The sequence below is a fragment of the Helianthus annuus genome, chromosome 8 (genome assembly GCF_002127325.2).
Source record: "Helianthus annuus cultivar XRQ/B chromosome 8, HanXRQr2.0-SUNRISE, whole genome shotgun sequence".
NCBI lineage: Eukaryota > Viridiplantae > Streptophyta > Magnoliopsida > Asterales > Asteraceae > Helianthus > Helianthus annuus.
Genome location: NC_035440.2, coordinates 144,980,413 through 145,003,887, shown reverse-complemented (window position 1 = coordinate 145,003,887; position 23,475 = coordinate 144,980,413). Strand labels below are relative to the sequence as shown.

The window sequence follows — 23,475 nt, the reverse complement described above, 5'->3', positions numbered from 1 at the left end:
CAACATCGCCTTTCATCCTAGGCCACCAATAGTAATCTTTGAGATCCTGGTACATCTTATCCGCTCCAGGGTGGATAGAGTACCGTGACTTGTGAGCTTCATCAAAAATAACCTTCCTTAAACCACCAAACAAAGGAACCCAAATTCTTTTCTCAAAACACAATGTTCCTTCCTTGTTTGGCACCAACAACTTCTCCATCCCACGGAGATATTCTTCTGCAAGGTTTCTTTCTTTGAGAGCTTCTTGTTGCGCTGCACGAACGCGCGAGGAAAGATCGGTTTGAATGATCATCTCCAAAGCTCTAACCCTTATGGGCTTGATTCTTTCCTTACGACTTAGGGCATCGGCGACCACATTCGCCTTCCCTGGGTGATGCTTTATCTCGCAGTCGTAGTCGTTCAGCAGCTCGACCCATCGTCTTTGCCTCATATTCAACTCCTTCTGGTTAAATATATGCTGGAGGCTCTTGTGGTCTGTGAAGATCGTACATTTCGTGCACTTTCAGTTGGCGTGAAGCGTAGGCAATAACCTTTTGGCGTTGCATCAACACACAACCCAATCCTTGACGCGATGCGTCGCAGTATACCACAAAATCGTTTGTACCTTCCGGTAGAGCTAAGATTGGCGCGTTGCAAAGCTTATCCTTCAATATCTGAAATGCTTCATCCTGTTTGATTCCCCAATCAAACTTCCTTTCCTTCTGCGTGAGGAGCGTTAATGGTTGAGCGATCTTTGAAAAGTTCTAGATGAACCTTCGATAATAGCCAGCCACACCCAAGAATTGCCAAATCTCGGTTGGCGTTTTTGGCGTTTCCCAATCCTTGATCGCCTTGATCTTGGTGGGATCCACGTGGATTTCATCTCCGTTTACCACGTGCCCAAGGAATTGCACTTCTCGTAGCCAAAACTCACACTTAGAGAACTTGGCGTACAACTGTTCTTTCTTCAGCAGCTCCAGAATAGCTCTAAGATGCTGCTCGTGCTCAGCCTTCGTCTTTGAATAAATCAAAATATCATCGATGTATACGATCACGAACTTATCCAAGTACGGCTTACAACTCGATTCATCAGATCCATGAACACTGCAGGTGTGTTTGTCAGACCAAACGGCATAACGAGAAACTCGTAGTGTCCATATCGAGTTCTGAAGGCTGTCTTTGGGATACTCTCCTCCTGTATCCGTAGCTGATGGTATCCAGATCGAAGATCGATCTTTGAATAAAAGCTTGACCCTTGAAGTTGGTCAAATAGATCATCGATTCTTGGCAGGGGATACCCATTCTTGATCGTCAGCCTGTTCAACTCTCTGTAGTCAAAGCACATACGGAAACTACCGTCCTTCTTCTTGGCAAACAAAACTGGAGCTCCCCAAGGCGAGAAGCTTGGTCGGATAAATCCCTTGTCTAACAACTCTTGAAGTTGTGTCGACAGTTCCTGCATCTCAGACGGAGCAAGTCTGTATGGTGCCTTAGCCACAGGCGCGGCGCCTGGAACTAAGTCAATGTGGAACTCCACTTGTCTTTGAGGCGGCAATCCAGGCAGGTCTTCTGGGAAGACTTCTGGATATTCCCTCACGACAGGGATGTCTTCGATCTTTGGTTCTTCAGCTTTCTTATCCACAATGTGTGCCAGAAAGGCAGCACATCCCTTCTGCAAACATTTTCGCGCCTTCAAGCAGCTGATAATTCTTAACGGCGTATCACGCTTCTCTCCGTGAACCACAATTGTTTCGCCATCTTCGGTCGGGATACGAACGACCCTTTTCATGACAAACTATCTCTGCCTTGTTGCTCGATAACCAATCCATCCCTACTACCACGTCGAAGCTTCCCAACTGGACTGGTAGTAGATCGAGAGCAAACTCACGCTCTCCCAACTTGATTACGCAACCTCGAATCACCTCGTTAGCTTCTACTAACTTCCCATTCGCTAATTCAATCGCGTACGGGACATCTAATTTACTAGCGGCTAAACCAAGCATATTCTTAAATTCTAATGATACGAAGCTATAATCGGCGCCAGTATCAAATAAAACGGATGCATAACGTTGGTTTACAAGGAACGTACCAGTGACAACATTGGGATCCTGGCGCGCTTCCCTTGCTTCTATGTTGGAAGCTCCTTCATGGTCTTGGTTAACCTCTCTTGGGCAATCCTTCCCAAGGTGCCCCATATTTCTACTTCCGTCCTGATAGTTACTGTGGTCGTTGTTTACTTCGTGTTTTCCACTACCATCTTGACCTTGATTTCCACGTTTCTTCCGGCGGTAACACTCCTCCTTGTAGTGTCCCACTCTGCCACAGTTATCACACTTTCCACTTTTGCATGCCCCGATATGATGGCGCGGGCATTCTTCGCACTTCGGTAGTTTACCCTTGTACCCCCTTTCCTTTTTGGCCTTGTTCTTGTTATTTGTCCGATTACCTCCTTGACATTCATTGAGCTTTCTTTTGTTCTTCTCGGACGTCTCCCCTGGAGTTTCCTTCTTCTTGTCGGGGTTTGCAAGTTTTTCTAGTCTAATTGCTTCTGTAACGCGTGCCAAACCCATCTTGCTTGCAGCAATAGTTGTTGGTGGCGTAGATGCTGCCATCAAGCTCAAGACTTGTGGTGCCAGTTCCCAAATGAACTGTCCCAATTTCCTCATTTCTGGTTCCGCTAAGTGGGGAACAACTCGTGCCAAGTCATGAAGTCTTTGCATGTATCCCAACATTTTTGGACCTTCCATCATCAGGCTCTGGAATTCCCCTTCCAACTTCTGGGTTTCCGCTTGGGAGCAATACTTCTTATGCATCATTCCCTTCAGTTCATCCCATGATAGTGCATATGCTGCGGTTTCGCCCTTTATTTGAACCTGAAGGTTCCACCATAGTCGGCTCCATCTTGAAACAACTCAGAAACGTATAGGACTTGTTGTTCTGGCGTACAACCACTCATTCGAAAGATGGAATCCATACTTTCAATCCATTTCACAAAAGCTATGGCACCTCCAGTGCCGTCGAACTTCGGAGGCTTGTAGTTGAGAAAGTGCCAGTAGGGACAACCGTTATTTTCTGAGGTACCTTTGCTAGGTTCAGAACGTAGGGCCTCGTATTGTGCTATAACTGCAGCAATTATCTCTTGAAGTTCCGCCTCTGAGGTGGGCATGCGCATTTCGCGTCTCGGTGGCATCTTCTAAAAGATGTTTTACGTAGGTTAGGTCGTAGCAGGTAAAATGTACGTATATATTCAACAATATCAGCACATAACATCTCATGCTATCAATAAATCAGCCACATAACATCTCATGTCATAAAGCATATACAATAGATCACTGCGATTGCATTGCCACAAATCGAGACCACGATGTAAAGCTTACACGTACATAACTGTGTCATACAACAATAATGACTTAGTAGGGGACGACCCTAGGCAAGTCGTGCGATTGCTGGACATGTTAAGGAATCTCTGGTCTGTCCATTTTCAAATTTCCAGAACTCCACCTTAAGCTTCTGAATTCCAGTCCTAGAACAACATTCCTCCTCAATCATTTCCTTGAGCTCGTCCCAGCTCAGTGCATAAGTAGCATTCGTGCTAAGGGCCTGATCCTGATGGTCCCACCATGAGAGTGTGCCGTCTAGAAATGACCCCAAGGTAAAGGTATCACTCTGTTTGGGGCGAACAGTTAGTCTTTCTTAGAATGGAGTCAATCTCTTCGGACCAACGAACAAATGCAATGGCGCTTTCTATTTCGTCGAAGTTCAAAGGTTTGCAGTTTCGGAACTGCTTATAGGTGCGGTCAGCTGGGGATTATTTTCAGTAGTGCCATTGCTGTGCTAAAAGCGGAGAGCTTCATGTCGTGCAATTGCCTGTGAGTTGCGTTTTTGCAACTCGGCTTCTATCCTTGGCAACATACTGGTGTTTGTGTCACGCCTGGGTGGCATTCTCTTCTGCCGAAATGGCATGAAGTGGGTTAGACAACTTCCCAATTGTCTATGAGATGCATAGCACCATAAGCCATCATGTACTTACCCAATTTTACACGTAAATATACTTAATGTATGGGTGGGGAAATAAATTTTCTGAGCCTTCACATAGGCTTGCCAATTTGGCTTGTTGCTTGAAATAGAATGAACTCGAGGCTTCATCGCCTTGGTTATTCGTGTTCGAGTTATTTCCTGCCACATTGGTTTTCATTAGCTTGGCCCGCAGAGTCCACCAGGATTTCTGTGCACTACAAGTCGTTATTACGTGGGCCCCCGTAATAATAAATTGTCTTGCACAGTTACCCAAATTTTCTCTCGTCCAAGCAGATGATAAATCAAGGTGCAACAGCAGGTGCATCGGCAGGAACAGGGTCATGCTCCAATGCGGTGTTAGGAGCAACGCCTGGCTCAGGGGCCACGGCTGGCTCCGGATCAACAAACTCCATCTCAAAATTAGCTGGATCAACCATCATGGAGGGTTACAGGATCCTCCAAGGGCTGGTTTAAATGTATGAACTCAAGGTCAGGGCCTGGATCAAAACCGGGTGGAAGAACAAGATCATCCTCAGTACTGTGATCAAACTCAAAGCTGTGTGCGGGAACCGGTGCAGCTGATGATGCCGTATCAGGGTCGGTGTCGTGTGAATGGTGCTGCACTCCCTGTATATGCGAAAATGCGGAAATGCGGAAATGCGGATGTCAGGAACTCAAATGAGTCTGGGACAAGGGAATGGACATGAGTTTCCCCATGCAGGAGCGTCCGCAAGCAGTAGGTTAATACCAGCAACAATAGGGCCTTGCCCTCAAATGGGTCCTCTTCTAGTAGATCGTTATCATCGTCAGAGGCCACGTCGGGGGGGGGGGGGGGGGGGGGGCATATCAACAATGGGATAAGCGGCAAGGGGTACAGGAACAGGGATCACCGCGAGTGGCAAATTCCCAACAAGATGGCCATCAGTAGGCTCTGCTACGACATCAGGCAGCGCAAAAGGGGCTGAAAGTCGTCATCGTCTGTGCCGGTAGTATCGGAAACGTACACCTCGCGCTCCGATGAAACTATGTCGTCTGATACTATGGCCATGGGATTCGTAGTGTCCATCCTTCTAGTACATGGTGAAAGCATGACGTTTGTAACACAAACACATATACGTATAATAATCAATCATATATTCATGTAAACATGTAAGTCAACAATAAACAATCAAATAATTCTCCTAGTCCCACTAGCCTCCCAGCCTCCCAGACTGTCCTTCCTAGTCCCACTAGCCAATTCTTCCCAGCCTCCCAGACTGACTCCCTAGTCCCACTAGCAAATTCTCCCAGCCTCCCAGACTGACTCCCTAGTCCCACTAGCAAATTCTCCCAGCCTCCCAGACTGACTCCCTAGTCCCACTAGTCAATTTTCCCAGCCTCCCAGACTGACTCCCTAGTCCCACTAGACAACTACCTCGATCCATTAGATCGAGCCTCGGCCTCCCAGACCAAGCCTCAGTCTCTCAGACCGAGTCTCAGTCTCTCAGACCGAGCCTCAGCCTCCCAGACTGAGCCTAAAAATAATAAATAAAATATGCTCAACATTTGTTTATAAAAACGTTTTGGATCTGGACTTAAGTGGTATGCAGTAAAAATGTTTTCGTGAGAGCCCTAGTGATCATAGTCTAGACTCAAGAAGGAATCCTAGTTCGCTATGATCAGAGCTCTGATACCAAGCTGTCACACCCTGGCTTTGCGGAAGCGTGGTTAATTTGGTGTGACTTCTTAATACCATAGCTTAATCATAACAAAGCTATATGAATTAAAAAAAATATGCAAGATCATCCATTAAAATAAAATCAAAACATTGTCTTAACGGGTTAACACCCAACAACCATCAACTTGTCTAAACATTACAAACCCAAACACAACATAAACATGATTCAAGGACTGTGACTTGTCCAGGAAAGAGTCACATTCCCCGAACCCTGGATGACCCTGGTGACTTATGCAGCGGAAAACATGCCATACCGTGCCAGATCTTTAATTCCCTGAAATACATGTAAGTTGAAAAATCAACAATAATGTTGAGCGAGTTCATGCGAAAGTGAGTAAATAAACCTTTGTATTTATCAAAAATCCTGGTATGTAGCAAATAAGGAAAAAGAGATCACCAATGGTTTGCAAGGCCATTGATATGTGTGAGGTGCAAGTAGGAAGACTCAAACCTAGCGGATTTCGCGTCGGGCACAAAGTCACCCCAAGGTCCGTTATGCTGGACCTGGAGTTGGGCTCGCTACACCCAGATAGATCTACCGCTTACGTCCCTCGGTCCTACAGTGAGGATTAATGGCCTCCAGTTCCCGCCTACCCACTCACATGATCTAAGTAATAACCCTCCTTACGCTAACCATACCATGTATCAAGTATTTCATAATCATAGTAACATGTATTTCACCCCCGCAGTTTATAAAACTGAAAAGAGTTAAGAGAAAAGGGGGACATGAACTCACAGTCAGTGCGTCGCTATACCAAGTACTCCAAATATCCGATAGCTGTGCAACGACCTACATGTGCTAATTCTATTAGACGGGTGGCCGTGCCTTAGCTTTATAGTTTACATTTTTGGAGAAACAGTTAGACAACCGTTCCTTGTATATACTTGGTAATTTAATTTCCTTCCCAAGGGTGGGGGATTTAATACATGTGTATTTGTATCATCTCATTAAGTCCCACTTAATATATTTTCACTTCTCATTCCAAAATATAAACATTTTTCTCAAAAATATTATATTTTCTCTACACATAATATTTTCCAAAATAATACTGTCACACCCCGACCACGTAGAACATACAAAACGTGGCGGAAACGTCGGGGAGTGTTGTAACAGAATCAATTGTTTCAAATCCATGGCAAATGAAGTTTCGTTTTATAAATCAAACATGAAAGTTTACATTGTCTAAACAAGAATCAAAGCGTACACAACATAAATTGACTAGTTCTTGTCTCGTTTTAAGTCACTAAGGCACAGGTCCGCCTAAGTATGTCTTGATAAGTCCTATGCATCATCTCCTGAAAACACATTTGAAAATAGGTACGTCAGCATAAAAATGCCTGTGAGATACATTGGTTTTGTGAAAACGGAATTCATGACTTATGTTTGAGAAAATGTTTAGTCATGAACCTCGTATTTTGCTTTGTCTTGTAAATCATTTGAAAAACGGTAAGATCAAATGATATGTATAAATAAGAAGACACTGTATGGTTAAACGGATAACCATGAAAAATGCATTTGTATAAGATAAGTCGTTTGTAAAGCAATGTCTCGTGAAAAGTGTGTTATTTGTATAAAATGTCATATGTCTCAAATTGAAATGATTCAAATAACGCTACGATATGTTAATACCATACAACCACTTATATATAGGAAGTACCAGCGGCGTATCCACCATGCTTGTATCATATTACACACGCCTCGTTACTTAATCACTTACTCAAACCAAACCATCAGAATGAAATGTTTAACAACGGTAGAAATGTTCATGTATAGTTAAATGTCTATTGTCAAATGTAATTCATGTCAACGGATACAACTGGTTTACACGGTTCAATGGTTACAGACGGTTCATGAAATCAAAAGGGGTAAGACGGTTCACATAGTCAAATGGTTACAACGGTTCAAAATGTAGGGTAATGTGTTCATATGCTGGATGAGCATATGCAACAGAAATGCAATGTGAAACAATGTACTACGTATGCACACAATGGGCGTACGTAGCATGAAATGTATTGTAGAGTACAACGGTTCAAAATGTAGAATAATGTGTTCATATGCTGGATGAGCATATGCAACAGATATGCAATGTGAAACAATGTACTACGTATGCACACAATGGGCGTACGTAGCATGAAATGTATTGTAGAGTACAACGGTTCAAAATGTAGAATAATGTGTTCATATGCTGGATGAGCATATGCAACAGATATGCAATGTGAAACAATGTACTACGTATGCACACAATGGGCATACATAGCATAAACACAATGAAATCATGTACTATATATGTACTATCGAACATAGCAGTATATGATGTAAAAACCGGAAAGCATGAAAGTAGCAAGTAGGCGCATGTGTTTCACCCCAAAACAGTTTGGAAAACAGTAAAAGAGGGGTTCAATGTACTCACCTGAGATTGCTTTGAGTTCTTGTATAATAACCAAACAAATGCTAGATCACGGAATATCAAACGGCACCTAATAGGTAGCTATGTTAATATACCGGACCAAAATCGGAGGGTCGGATAGTATGCGGGTTCGTAAACCAAACGAGTATGGAGACTCGTGTAATATGGTTTAACAAAGCCTACATACTAAAATGAAACCTAACCTAAGTGCTTACGCCCCATCATGACCCGTTTAGGTAGCTTAGGCTACCCTAACGCGTCGTTCGCGTAGAACGCGTCTGGAACGCCTAACATCGTGACCACAAGGTATAACCTCGGAAGGTTATAGCTATGGTCACCTAATGTGTTTGGTCGGATCCTAAAGATCGACCAAATGGGTCGGGTTCGAAAGTATAAGCGATGGTTTAGATCGCTTACCTTACGACCCTGTATAAGCACTAAACTAAAAGTGACGAGCTAAGCATGTTAGAACATGCTTAACTAAGTTTAGAAAACAGGTTTGACATCAAAACAAACGGCTTTGATGCTCACGAGTAGTTTGGTTACAAAATATGCAAGAATGCACATTTTGGCCGAAACTACGACCCGTCACTGAGCCTAGTTAACGTGGTGATTAGTAGGTATAGTCACTACGGACTATAACCATCGTGATCACGCTCACGTTATGAAGTTCCATGAACTTCGCATCGACCATAAGCTGGTCAATGCAGAAAGTCAACAAAATGTTGACTTTCGGACTCGAAAAGCGATAAAAGAGCGAAAGAAGACTTACGGAAGGTCCCCGAGTGCTAATCTAGATCAAATAGCTCAGGTATGGAACAATGGTTCCAACTTAGAGCCTTAAGATCAGATTTTGTGGGTTTTTGGAACAAAGGGGGGGGGTATTTATAGGAAAAGTGGAACCGTTAGGATCGTTTATCGAATATCGTGCCGCGATCTCGAGCGTACACTTGTCAAATTCTTGTGGTAAGTCAGAACTTGGCCCTTGGCTCCTGATTGGGTGAAAGGGCATTGCCCCTTGATCGAACGAATGGCCAAACTGCATTAAATGCAAAGATTTTTCTGTCTGACAGTCTCACGCGCCCCGCGTAAGGATTTGGTAAATCCTTACGCGCCCCGCCTAAGGTTCCCAGATCAGAATTTACAATTTTGGTCCCTGCACTTCAGAAACACGTATTTTGGCCCATTTTTGGCACGTTTAAGCCCCGTTAACCTCATTTCAAGGCTCTAAGATGAAGTTAAAGTGTAGGGGACATGAAATATGCTCAAAAATATTCCGGATGTCGGTTCGTTTGGCCGTACGATTGCGATGTTCGCTTAATTACGACGGAATGCGCATAAGCGCGAAAGACGATCCAAATGACGCGACGAATGGATTTTTCTCATGCCCAACACTAAGGCATAATATAAGGATGCTTACATAAATTTTTGGATGTCCGGATGTATTCAGAACGTAAGTTATGCGCGAAAGTGCAAACTTGTGCACTTTTTGACACTTTTAGTCCCTGAATGATCCAAAAGTTTGTTTTAGCATACCAAACACCTCAAAGCCTATTTCTAAGCTATGTAGAGGATATTTAGGGTATGTTTAACTTATGAACATGTTCCGGAATGTTCGTTACAGTTCAAATTGGCATACTTTCGCAGTTTGTCAAGTTTAGTCCCTGTAAGCGAATTAACTTGTTTTTGCTATACCCAAGCCTTCAAAACTTATTTCTAAGTTATGTAAAGGTTATTTAAGGTATGTTGAGTATATGTTGATGTTCCGGAGTATTTGTCGCATTAAACTGAGTACGTTTACGCACCAGTTTGCGTATAATGCTCTAGAAAGCAATGTAGAGTTTGAAATTGAACAATAATTGATATGTGCAAAACATACACATATTTATACAAGATCCCAAGTATGAAATACAATATTTCATCGGCTTGGTATTTGTTTGATGGTCGCGGTGACACAGGTGTCACAGTCTCCCCTACTTTAGGAAATTTCGTCCCGAAATTTATTCGTAGGAGTCTATTTATGAATTTGCCAAATAACCACCAATGATATGTAAGGCAATATCTTGTCATTTCCTTAACGGTCATTCTTCCGAAACGAAAATGAACAGACGGGTCATTTTCAATGGTTGCTTCATCAGAATTGGAAATGAAGGATTACACAACGGATATTCATTTCCTCAACGGATAATCTTCAGAAACGAAAATGAACAAACGGGGTCATCTTCAACGGTTGCTTCCTCAGAGTTGGAAATGAAGTATTACACAATGGATATTCATTTCCTCAACGGATAATCTTCAGAAACGAAAATGAACTAACGGAGTCATCTTCGACGGTTGCTTCCTCAGAGTTGGAAATGAAGGATTACACAACGGATATTCATTTCCTCAACGGATAATCTTCAGAAACGAAAATGAACAAACGGGGTCATCTTCAACGGTTGCTTCCTCAGAGTTGGAAATGAAGTATTACACAACGGATATTCATTTCCTCAACGGATAATCTTCAGAAACGAAAATGAACTAACGGAGTCATCTTCAACGGTTGCTTCCTCAGAGTTGGAAATGAAGGATTACACAACGGATATTCATTTCCTCAACGGATAAATCTTCAGAAACGAAAATGAGCTAACGGAGTCATCTTCAACGGTTGCTTCCTCAGAGTTGGAAATGAAGGATTACACAACGGATATTCATTTCCTCAACGGATAATCTTCAGAAACGAAAATGAACAAACGGGGTCATCTTCAGATTTGGAAATGAAGGATAAACGGATATTCATTTCCTCAACGGATAAATCTTCAGAACGAAAATGAACAAACGGAGTCATTTTCCTCGACGGGTATTCTTCAGATTTGGAAATGAAGGATAAACGGATATTCTTCAGGAGTGAAAAATGACTAGCTAGTTCATTTTTCCTCAACGGATGCTTCATCAGAATTGGAAATGAATAGGGTTAACTCTAGACACATGACAGAACTTGCTGTGATTTCTGTGCACTAAATTCCATAATTATGTATGCATCCATAATTACGTAATCCCTTGCACAGTCCGCACAGTTTGTTTTGTAATGTTTTGGGGAAGGATATCAAACTTGTGACGAGGGTGACTAGACTTCCATCGGTTCCTTTTAATTAGATCGACAGGGGATCCTCTTGGTTAGGCCACCAAGGAGTCCTTTCAGCTATATCATCACATGATATCCCTAACCAGATTTTTGGATGAATCTGTTTAGCTAGACCACTCAAGGGGTCTAATTATGAAGTAGTACTTTATAATCCGAGGGACTTAACTATAACATAGAAGTCCATTGAGGATTTTACTTAATACCTTTGGGCATCCAACTATGAATCTCTTGTACACGGATATGTAAGATTCTACGAAGATTTGGATAACATAATTTGGATCACACAACAATACATAAGGAAACACATAAGCACATAGTCACATAATTGTTTAATTTGATCATAATTTGTTATTAACTTGTTATCGATTGAATACGGATATGGAAACCAATCGACGGGTCTCAATGTTCACTGGAATCTATCTGAGAAGATAGAAAGATCTCCCAAAATTCGATTTTTGATTACAAGGAATCACCACATTCGAATGAAGGTATACAACAATTAAAGACTTACGGGAAATCCTTAGGTACCCTATTAAGGATTTATAGTGGTACTTTGGGTATTCGTCTTGTGTTGTAACCTGCGCCTTGTACTTCTTTTCTTTAGAATAAACGGGTACTTAGGAATTTTGTGGAAGACGCAAGCGATTATAGAATGGGAGAATTTTGGGGGTAGTTTGCTCTTCAAGGAATACGGTTTCTTGATTGTAGGTATTGTAAGGGATATGTCGTTTATACATGCAACCACAGCAATACATTGCAATGTAAATAAAAATTTATTTATAAACAACGATAACAACGGTTTCTTGGACCTTGACAACAAAAGAAAATAATACATAAGACGTGATTATTTCTAAACGATGTTGTCTTCTTGTCAGTCAGATGCTTATCCCTGTGCTGGATTTGCATTAGCAAGCTTTGGGCAATTTCTTCGGAAATGACCCATCTCGCCACAGTTGAAACAAGAGCCTGGTAGAAAACGACCTTGAGCAGGATTGTTGCCAGCTTGGTTTGGCGCAGCTGCAGCTGGGCAGACTCTTGCTGTGTGGCCTATAAGTCCACAAGTTTGGCATTTGCGGCATTGTACATTGGCGTGATGATGGAGGCTACATTGGTTGCACAAAGGTGCAGTTCCATTGTATGGTTTTCTAGCAGGGGGTTGAGCTGGTTGGTTGAGGACGGCTTGACCATTGTGAGCGACCACGGCGAAGTTCTGAGAAGCCTTTCGCTTCTTTGACTTCTTAGGAGATTCAGTCTGTTCATCCATGGTCTTTGATTCCTCGATTGGCTTCTTATCACCCTTTCGAAAAAGTTTATGCTTTCTGATCTGCGATTCAGTCAAGGTTGCAGATAGCTCAATGGCCTGACGGAGTGTGGTAGGGTTGCTACCAGTGACAATGTCTTGTACCGAGTCAGGCAGGCCGTCGATGTACCTTTCGATAGCCTTGTCGAGTGGGGCGACCATAGTCGGGCAAAGTAGACTCAACTCCTCAAACCTATCAGTATATGCCCTGTGTTCGCCACTATCTTGTTTCAAATCATCAAACTCCTTCTCCAACGCTCGTTGTTCATGACGAGGACAAAACTCTCTCATCATAAGTGCTCTCAGTTCAGCCCATGTTTGTGCTAGGGCAACATCTGCACCACGGTCTCTCATTACCCCGTTCCACCATGTAAGAGCCCTCTTCTGAAACACACTCGAAGAAAACTCGACCTTGCGATTTTCCGGACACTGCACGTGGCGAAAGGTATTCTCGATGCTCTCGAACCATTGGAGAAGCCCAGTTGCTCCCTCAGAACCACTAAACTTAAGTGGTTTAGCCGAGTTAAAGTTCTTGAAATTGCATGTACCATTGTTGTTGTTGTTGTTGGCTTGGTTCCATTGAGCAAAGAGATTTGGGAATTGAGCAGCCATCTGCTGCGCAATAATTTCTGCCAGCTCGGCAGTTGCTATCTGGTGTTCGCGTCGAGGAGGCATTCTAAAAGGGGAAAAACATGAAAGGAAACAAATAAAATGGTATTGGGTAAGAATAGGATGTTACAATCACTGACCATAATCACGGTTGATGGTCACTTGTTTGAATCATGAAGCAAACAAACAACACCAAGGCTGAATCAAAGCAAATAGATCCTCATAGTGTATCGCGAAGACATGCTCGCCTATAAGTGGACACTCACCCCAAGAGTTCCCAGGTAAGAGTGACTGGTCCGATTATGTGGATTTGTACGAACACTCTAACCTTAGACAGAAAACCCAGGGTACAGGCATTCACCCTTCCACTTCGCACGTGTTCACACTATTTAGGACCCAAAACTTTGACGGGAGTTTTGAAAATTCAAAGGGGTTCAAAACCTTATAACAAAGGGTTCAAAACCTTACAATAGAGGGTTCAAAACCTAGTAATCAATCATCCTAGAACAGATGATTAGCTTTCAAGGCGGTTTTGAAATTTATGTTCTTGTTGTGGTCGTCGCCTAAGGATAGGTGACGGTATTGTTTTATGACTAAACGCAAGTAAACTCACGTTAGGTTCCTAGGAAGGTTATAGACTAGGTCAAAGCATTACTAATAACCTAATTCCCTATAACCATTGGCTCTGATACCATCTTTTCGCGGAAACGTCGGGGAGTGTTGTAACAGAATCAATTGTTTCAAATCCATGGCAAATGAAGTTTCGTTTTATAAATCAAACATGAAAGTTTACATTGTCTAAACAAGAATCAAAGCGTACACAACATAAATTGACTAGTTCTTGTCTCGTTTTAAGTCACTAAGGCACAGGTCCGCCTAAGTATGTCTTGATAAGTCCTATGCATCATCTCCTGAAAACACATTTGAAAATAGGTACGTCAGCATAAAAATGCCTGTGAGATACATTGGTTTTGTGAAAACGGAATTCATGACTTATGTTTGAGAAAATGTTTAGTCATGAACCTCGTATTTTGCTTTGTCTTGTAAATCATTTGAAAAACGGTAAGATCAAATGATATGTATAAATAAGAAGACACTGTATGGTTAAACGGATAACCATGAAAAATGCATTTGTATAAGATAAGTCGTTTGTAAAGCAATGTCTCGTGAAAAGTGTGTTATTTGTATAAAATGTCATATGTCTCAAATTGAAATGATTCAAATAACGCTACGATATGTTAATACCATACAACCACTTATATATAGGAAGTACCAGCGGCGTATCCACCATGCTTGTATCATATTACACACGCCTCGTTACTTAATCACTTACTCAAACCAAACCATCAGAATGAAATGTTTAACAACGGTAGAAATGTTCATGTATAGTTAAATGTCTATTGTCAAATGTAATTCATGTCAACGGATACAACTGGTTTACACGGTTCAATGGTTACAGACGGTTCATGAAATCAAAAGGGGTAAGACGGTTCACATAGTCAAATGGTTACAACGGTTCAAAATGTAGGGTAATGTGTTCATATGCTGGATGAGCATATGCAACAGAAATGCAATGTGAAACAATGTACTACGTATGCACACAATGGGCGTACGTAGCATGAAATGTATTGTAGAGTACAACGGTTCAAAATGTAGAATAATGTGTTCATATGCTGGATGAGCATATGCAACAGATATGCAATGTGAAACAATGTACTACGTATGCACACAATGGGCGTACGTAGCATGAAATGTATTGTAGAGTACAACGGTTCAAAATGTAGAATAATGTGTTCATATGCTGGATGAGCATATGCAACAGATATGCAATGTGAAACAATGTACTACGTATGCACACAATGGGCATACATAGCATAAACACAATGAAATCATGTACTATATATGTACTATCGAACATAGCAGTATATGATGTAAAAACCGGAAAGCATGAAAGTAGCAAGTAGGCGCATGTGTTTCACCCCAAAACAGTTTGGAAAACAGTAAAAGAGGGGTTCAATGTACTCACCTGAGATTGCTTTGAGTTCTTGTATAATAACCAAACAAATGCTAGATCACGGAATATCAAACGGCACCTAATAGGTAGCTATGTTAATATACCGGACCAAAATCGGAGGGTCGGATAGTATGCGGGTTCGTAAACCAAACGAGTATGGAGACTCGTGTAATATGGTTTAACAAAGCCTACATACTAAAATGAAACCTAACCTAAGTGCTTACGCCCCATCATGACCCGTTTAGGTAGCTTAGGCTACCCTAACGCGTCGTTCGCGTAGAACGCGTCTGGAACGCCTAACATCGTGACCACAAGGTATAACCTCGGAAGGTTATAGCTATGGTCACCTAATGTGTTTGGTCGGATCCTAAAGATCGACCAAATGGGTCGGGTTCGAAAGTATAAGCGATGGTTTAGATCGCTTACCTTACGACCCTGTATAAGCACTAAACTAAAAGTGACGAGCTAAGCATGTTAGAACATGCTTAACTAAGTTTAGAAAACAGGTTTGACATCAAAACAAACGGCTTTGATGCTCACGAGTAGTTTGGTTACAAAATATGCAAGAATGCACATTTTGGCCGAAACTACGACCCGTCACTGAGCCTAGTTAACGTGGTGATTAGTAGGTATAGTCACTACGGACTATAACCATCGTGATCACGCTCACGTTATGAAGTTCCATGAACTTCGCATCGACCATAAGCTGGTCAATGCAGAAAGTCAACAAAATGTTGACTTTCGGACTCGAAAAGCGATAAAAGAGCGAAAGAAGACTTACGGAAGGTCCCCGAGTGCTAATCTAGATCAAATAGCTCAGGTATGGAACAATGGTTCCAACTTAGAGCCTTAAGATCAGATTTTGTGGGTTTTTGGAACAAAGGGGGGGGGGGTATTTATAGGAAAAGTGGAACCGTTAGGATCGTTTATCGAATATCGTGCCGCGATCTCGAGCGTACACTTGTCAAATTCTTGTGGTAAGTCAGAACTTGGCCCTTGGCTCCTGATTGGGTGAAAGGGCATTGCCCCTTGATCGAACGAAAGGCCAAACTGCATTAAATGCAAAGATTTTTCTGTCTGACAGTCTCACGCGCCCCGCGTAAGGATTTGGTAAATCCTTACGCGCCCCGCCTAAGGTTCCCAGATCAGAATTTACAATTTTGGTCCCTGCACTTCAGAAACACGTATTTTGGCCCATTTTTGGCACGTTTAAGCCCCGTTAACCTCATTTCAAGGCTCTAAGATGAAGTTAAAGTGTAGGGGACATGAAATATGCTCAAAAATATTCCGGATGTCGGTTCGTTTGGCCGTACGATTGCGATGTTCGCTTAATTACGACGGAATGCGCATAAGCGCGAAAGACGATCCAAATGACGCGACGAATGGATTTTTCTCATGCCCAACACTAAGGCATAATATAAGGATGCTTACATAAATTTTTGGATGTCCGGATGTATTCAGAACGTAAGTTATGCGCGAAAGTGCAAACTTGTGCACTTTTTGACACTTTTAGTCCCTGAATGATCCAAAAGTTTGTTTTAGCATACCAAACACCTCAAAGCCTATTTCTAAGCTATGTAGAGGATATTTAGGGTATGTTTAACTTATGAACATGTTCCGGAATGTTCGTTACAGTTCAAATTGGCATACTTTCGCAGTTTGTCAAGTTTAGTCCCTGTAAGCGAATTAACTTGTTTTTGCTATACCCAAGCCTTCAAAACTTATTTCTAAGTTATGTAAAGGTTATTTAAGGTATGTTGAGTATATGTTGATGTTCCGGAGTATTTGTCGCATTAAACTGAGTACGTTTACGCACCAGTTTGCGTATAATGCTCTAGAAAGCAATGTAGAGTTTGAAATTGAACAATAATTGATATGTGCAAAACATACACATATTTATACAAGATCCCAAGTATGAAATACAATATTTCATCGGCTTGGTATTTGTTTGATGGTCGCGGTGACACAGGTGTCACAAATACGTTGACAAAATACTCGTTTATGAATATTTCCGTATTAAGCGTAAGTTACGTTTTGGCGAGTGAGTGGTAATAGTAATTACCGTTGTAACTTATATGTTTGTCGTGTAAGCGTTTGCATTATTTTGGGTTCGTCAAAGTTTGTAAATATTATTTTTACTCTAAAAATAATATTTATATATTTTCACAAAATAATCATAAACAGTGTGGTGAAAAATATATTTATCGAATAAATATTTATCACGTTTAGTTTTTGTGAAAATCCCACCTCCGAATATTTGTAAATAAAGTCATGGCGAATTATTTTTGAAAATATGTCAAAAGTAGTCTAACACTTGTAAATAATTCTAAGTGTTAGATTTTAGAAAAATTTCGCCAGAGTTTCCCCTGTAACTGGAGGTGGCCACGCTTTCAAGCGTATCATTTTCTTTTACAAAATCATTCCAACACTTCTTTAAATCAACCAATCAATTTCCGATACTTCAAACTAGTTTCAACACATCAAACTTGTAGACTAGTATGTAAAATCGTATTATTACATGAACTTGTAGTTTTTCCGAAAGTCATAGTGTAGATCACCTTATATTTAGTGGATCTATGTATAAAATAGTTTAGTCTTGTAAAAACCCCGTTTTTAGAACAAATCATCCTTTACAACTTCCCGACAACTTTTATAAAAATTGTTACTTTGTCGGATCTTTCGTTTCACAAGTGTTTATACACTTGTAGTTTGTAAAAATCATATTTGTTAACATATCACCCAACTTTTATAAAACATGATTTTCTCGACACTTGGTTCTACGAATATACCACTTGTACATACGTAGATCGGCTCGTTTTAAATACTATTTTACAAGTCAAAATACTTTTACACAAGTTCATGTTTCTCGTGTGGTGGAGTTTCACCTTTTAACCCTTGTACCGACAGAAACAAGCTTATGTCAAGATCTATGATCTTAACAAAGTCGGGTTAAACGATGATAAGAGCCACCACATCGTAGATCGGGCCTCAATAATCAACATATTCGAATACTACAACATTTACACATGTTATGAGCCTTTAACCAACAATATTCGAGTTTTAGTAGACTTTATAGATTCAAAACGCATGATTCCGACTTTTAACCGTTAAAAATCATATTAACCACTTTAGATACGATCGAGAGTGAGTTTTAAACATTATACCTCTAGCTCGGGGCTAGGGAAGAATCTAGTCGAAAATGGCATGGATAAAAGCAAAGAAACGAGGTCCTTCAACTTCCGCTTGCTTCAAGCTTCCTAATACGTAACCCGTAAGCCTTGTATATGCTTGAAATGTATTGATCAAGATCGAAAGATGGATGTGTAGGTGGGGGTGGGTTCGGCCGAGAGTAGAAGGGAGAGGAGAGGGTGGAGTGTGTTGGTGAAATGTGGTGTAATCTCTAATGTGCAATCTCTTGTATTTATAGACAATTTTAGGATTATCGTCCAACGGATCTCGTGTCCCCTTGATATTAGACACACACAATAAAATAATCTAACTTTTGTACTCCCATATCTCCTTATAGTTGGCCGATTAGGATGGGGGGGGGGGTATCCGGTTGGTTTTCAATTGTTCAGTTAGAGTTTAGTTTAGTTAAGTAGGTTACTTTAGAGATTAACCCCGTTAGTTGCATGATACGTTATATTGCGAGTGTTAGGGTAATCAGGGACCCTAACTGGCTCAGAAAAATACTAATAATATTTCTGGCAATATTTTCATGTTCCGGGTATAGTCCGGTTGTTCGGTTGGATAGTAATCCGTTAAAGTGCTTAAGTAATCCTTTAAGCGTCGTAAATAATATTTTTAGCGACACAATTTATTCTGCAAAGTGTCAGGAATATTTCCTTATGTTTTGGCACTTTATTAATTTGCTAGAAGCTAGTATGTTGATAAAAGTGCTGTGTTTCGTGCTTAGAGTACGTTTTAGGCACATCCAATCATTACATCTTATTCCTAGAGACGCAGTTTAACAACCCTTGTATCCCTACACACACACTGGGTGTAGTATAATATTTCTGGCTCATACAGGCCTTTAGAGGCAGTGTTTGCCTGATGCTGGCGATATCAGCATGTTCAATAGGTTATCCGTTCAAATGCTACTGTGCTTTTGTGCATCATGTTTGTATCACTAGAGTTCAGTAAGTAAATAATGTAGTGACGGAAATCAAAGTATGATGCAGATATGTACATGTATCAACAGTCAAGTAGCAGTTTATCAGTAATCTCAGTCAAGCACAGTAATTAAGCAGCAATTAATAGTTAATTAAGTCGTACGGATACCTGGTTCAGTGAGGGTTGTCACAGTCATCAACCGCCTTAATCGTCTATATCCCGCTAAGAAAAACACGAGGACATCAACGGCTGCAACCCCACAATATCTCCGGTCAAGATGACAAAAGCTACGTCGCTGGAGAAACCACACCAGTTGCAAGACTTATAGTAGTCGCCAGGATACGATGGTGGAAGAACCATCAATGGTAGCGGCGGAGTACGGTGGGAATCGATTGAGTCGTTGAGAGTCATCCTATTAAATTCTCAAGGCTTGATGTCCGATGTCAATGGCTTGCAGGACGACGAGTTTCTTATCATATTAAAAGATGATGGGAGATTGCTATCTGATGAAATTAATATGAAGTAATAGTATATGACGAATTAATATGAATTCATAATACACTATGATAAAAGTTGTTAAATTAATATAAAGTAAAAGGGTAGATCTCGGTGAGTAGTATGTGGTGAAATGTAATGACGGATTTTCCGATTATCATATTAAAGATTTCTTTTTTTGAAAAAAAAAAAAACATTGAAACCTGACACATCACTATGGTTACCTAGTAACCTAATAATTACATAGTGTTAGAACACCAAACTAAACTTCAGTGATTTTATAGAGACAAAAAAAGTTTGAATGACTTAATTGAAACAATTAGAAAACTTGATTACATTTTTATAAAGTTACCCCTTTATTTAAAAAGTAGCCGTTGGTTTTTGAAATAATAATTGGAATTTAATTTTTTTGTATTATTAACGGTAAAAAAGTGAAAGGGGCCCACCAACTTAGGAATGTCGGCAACGTCCAGATGTTGTTGGTGAGGACGGGACCGGGAGGGGGGGGGGGACGATGTGCCGGCGTCCCCAGTCCTCAACGGGGTGGGGGATAGTCCCTATACCCTATAGCCTTATGACCGTCATACGTACTCAAGGCCCAACCGTCCAAGTTATACTCTAAACTAAAAATAAAGGCCCAGTGTCAAAATATATGTGGGTTTGTCTAAAGCCTATAACATACACCAACCCTAGCAAAAGCCTTCCTTCATCTCGCACTGATCTTGGCGAAATCGAACCTCTCTACTTCAGGTGAGAATCTAAACATTCATACGCAATAATCATCTTCCTTACATACATACATACATACATTTCCCCTTATCAATTCATTTTTTTGTTTTTGTTTTATAAAAGCAAGATCAAGAGCACAGAACAATGTACCTTAAGCACTTACTATCGAGATTAACAATCAGACATGTATCGAAGCTTAATCGTGTTAGAACGACATCGTATTACCGAAAAATTTGCACCAGTAGTCACATTTACACTCGTGATTCGTTTACAAACCCTAGAAACCGGAATAGATTTATTCACTCTAGTCAGGGAACTGTGTCTAATGATGGTGCAAAAGGTGTGGAGTTTGTTTCTGTAGAGTCAGAGGAGGAGGAGGATGAGGCTGTTATGAATGACTTTTTATCGCGGTTCGTGTGGATAATGAGGGGGAAGCTTAGTGCGGTGTATAGAGAGGCGGATAAGAAAGAGATTGATGCTATGCTGCAGATAATCGTCGGAAAGGTTGTGGCGGAAATGGAAGGGGATCGTCTTGAGAGTTTTATTGACATGTCGGTTCAAGAGGATTTTAGCGAGGATTTGTGGACAACGGTGAGGGAGGTTAGCGGTGTGGTGTTGGAAGATATGAAGAAGGCGAAGAAGAAGGAGAAAATGAAGAGCTTTTTACAGTCGGAAGAGGTTAAAGAGATGACGAGGTTCGCGGGTGAGATCGGGATTCGAGGGGATATGTTGAGGGAGCTTAGGTTTAAGTGGGCTCGTGAGAAGTTGGAGGATAGTGAGTTTTATGAGTCATTGGAGCGTATGAGAAAAGACGCGAAGGAACCAGAACCAGAACCGGAAGTGGAATATCAAAGTCATGAGCGTTCTGATCACGCTGGAGGCGAAGGTGATGATCAAGTAGTTTCGTTACCGAGAAGGAGTGGAAAGATAAAGTATAACATTTATGGTCTTGATCTTTCGAAACCGAAGTGGGCTGAAGTGGCTGAACAAATCCATGAAGCTGGAGGATCTATCTGGCCTCAAGAACCAAAACCGATTTCTGGGAAATGCAAAAATGTTACGGAGAAAATAGTTTCGTTGCAAGTGGATGATGACCCTTCTGCTTTATTAGCAGAATGGATCGAGCTACTTCAACCTAGCAGAGTTGACTGGCTTGCACTGCTTGATCGATTGAAAGAACAGAATCATCAAATGTATTTGAAGGTACTCGCCTTTTTTATCATCTTTTGAATTTTGTTATATTTATCATTCTTGTTAAATGTACCGCTTATGCTTATTACAGGTTGCAGAACTTGTACTCGATGAAGAGTCATTTGAAACTAACGTAAGGGATTATTCGCAACTAGTTGATGCGCATGCCAAGCATAATCAATTAGACGATGTGGAAAGAATACTTAAGAAGATGAATGAAAAGGGAATAATGCCCGACATCCCGATGAAAACCACAATGGTTCATATGTATAGCAAGGCAGGCAATTTAAATCTCGCAAAAGAGGCTTTCGAAAGCTTGAGACGCCAAGGGTTCCAACCCGACATTAAAGTTTACAGCTCGATGATCATGGCGTATGTTAATGTCGATGATCCAAAGTCAGCGGATTTTTTACTGAGAGAATTATCGGACACGAAGAAGTTCAAACCGTCTGAAGATCTGTTTTTAGCGGTAATTAGGTCGTATGCTCTGAATGGCGACGCAACTGGAGCTTCCCGGATTTTGAAGAGTATGGAGTTTGCGGGTTATCAAGCGGGTCTTGAGGCAAACACGTATCTTGTCGAGGCGTACAGTCGAACGGGCCATCATACGGATGACGCAAGGAAGCATTTTGATGAGATAATGAAACTTGGAACCAAACCCGATGACAAGATTATTGCTAGAATGATTGCAGCTTATGCTGTTAAGAATTCGCTCGATAAAGCGTTGCAACTTCTACTTCAGCTTGAAAAAGATGGAATTGAGTACGGTCTTGCCACTTGCGCTGTGCTTATTGACTGGCTCGGGAAATTGCAGCTGATTGATGAAGCGGAAGATTTATTGGCAAAGTTCACTGAAAAAGGCGTTTCGCCTTCACTTGATGTTCATATAAGTCTTTGTGATATGTATGCTCGGGCTCGGGAAGAAAAGAAGACCCTTCAGGCTCTAGGGGTTGTCGAGGCTAATAAGGACAAGTTGACGCAGGGAGATTTTGAGCGAGTTATAAACGCGCTTATACATGGTGGATTTAATCAGGATGGGGAGAGAATGCATGCCTTGATGACCTCTCGGGGATTTACGGCATCCGAGGGGCTGAATGTGACCTTAAAAGCTTCTCAAACATTCAGCCGACGCAGGTCACATACGAAATAACTTTTTTTTTTATAAAAAAATTATGCAGTTGATTGTCATACTTGCATGAGGAATTTTGTTGTTATTTGTTAGAACTAAGCTTAGGTTCATATGTGCACCTCATTTTGCTACATCTGTGCTCATTGTTCTCAGGCGAAGACTATGTATCCTTGTGTTTTTAGATAAAGTTAATAATGACAATTAGTGTTTAAAGCGTTTTTTGGTTTAGTTACCTTTTTGCTCTATAGAAACCAAGATGGTTTTGAGTTGTTTAAATCTGACCTGCTGGTAATATAGTCATCCGATGTTCAAATCTCTCCCCCGATACCCACAGTCATCACCACGTCCGGATTGAAGTGGTCCCACAAAATTAGGCCTGGCAAAATAAGTCCTTACATCCATTTTTGGGTCTTTATGGGTCCTTGTTTTGACCTGTTGGGTCAATTTGGGTAACATGTAAAATTTCCATGGGTTTAAATAAAATATATGGATAGGTCAGGATGGGTTAATCGACGACGCCCAACTCATCTTGTTCGTTTTCTAGGGTTTTATCGCTCGTAACTCAGGTCGATTACTTCTTTTTGCCGTCGCCGATGCTGATTCTTCGCCTATCCGTTGAAATCTTGTTCGTTCGTGTGGAGATTTATGAT

General features: G+C 41.2%; 1 protein-coding gene across 3 annotated transcripts; it reads left to right on the top strand.

The window, feature by feature from the left end:
* The first annotated feature begins 20,400 nt into the window (after positions 1 to 20,400).
* Positions 20,401 to 23,041, top strand: LOC110929187 (pentatricopeptide repeat-containing protein At1g62910). 3 transcript variants are annotated; one of them, XM_022172316.2, is made up of 3 exons: positions 20,401 to 20,526; positions 20,633 to 21,708; positions 21,788 to 23,041. In XM_022172316.2, exons 2-3 carry the CDS (start codon positions 20,650 to 20,652, stop codon positions 22,844 to 22,846), a joined length of 2,118 nt encoding a protein of 705 aa, XP_022028008.1. In that variant the 5' UTR covers positions 20,401 to 20,526; positions 20,633 to 20,649; the 3' UTR covers positions 22,847 to 23,041. The 3 variants fall into 3 exon arrangements, with proteins under 3 accessions (XP_022028008.1, XP_022028006.1, XP_022028007.1); XM_022172314.2 differs by having other exon boundaries at positions 20,629 to 21,708; XM_022172315.2 differs by having other exon boundaries at positions 20,460 to 21,708.
* Positions 23,042 to 23,475: the final 434 nt, after the last annotated feature.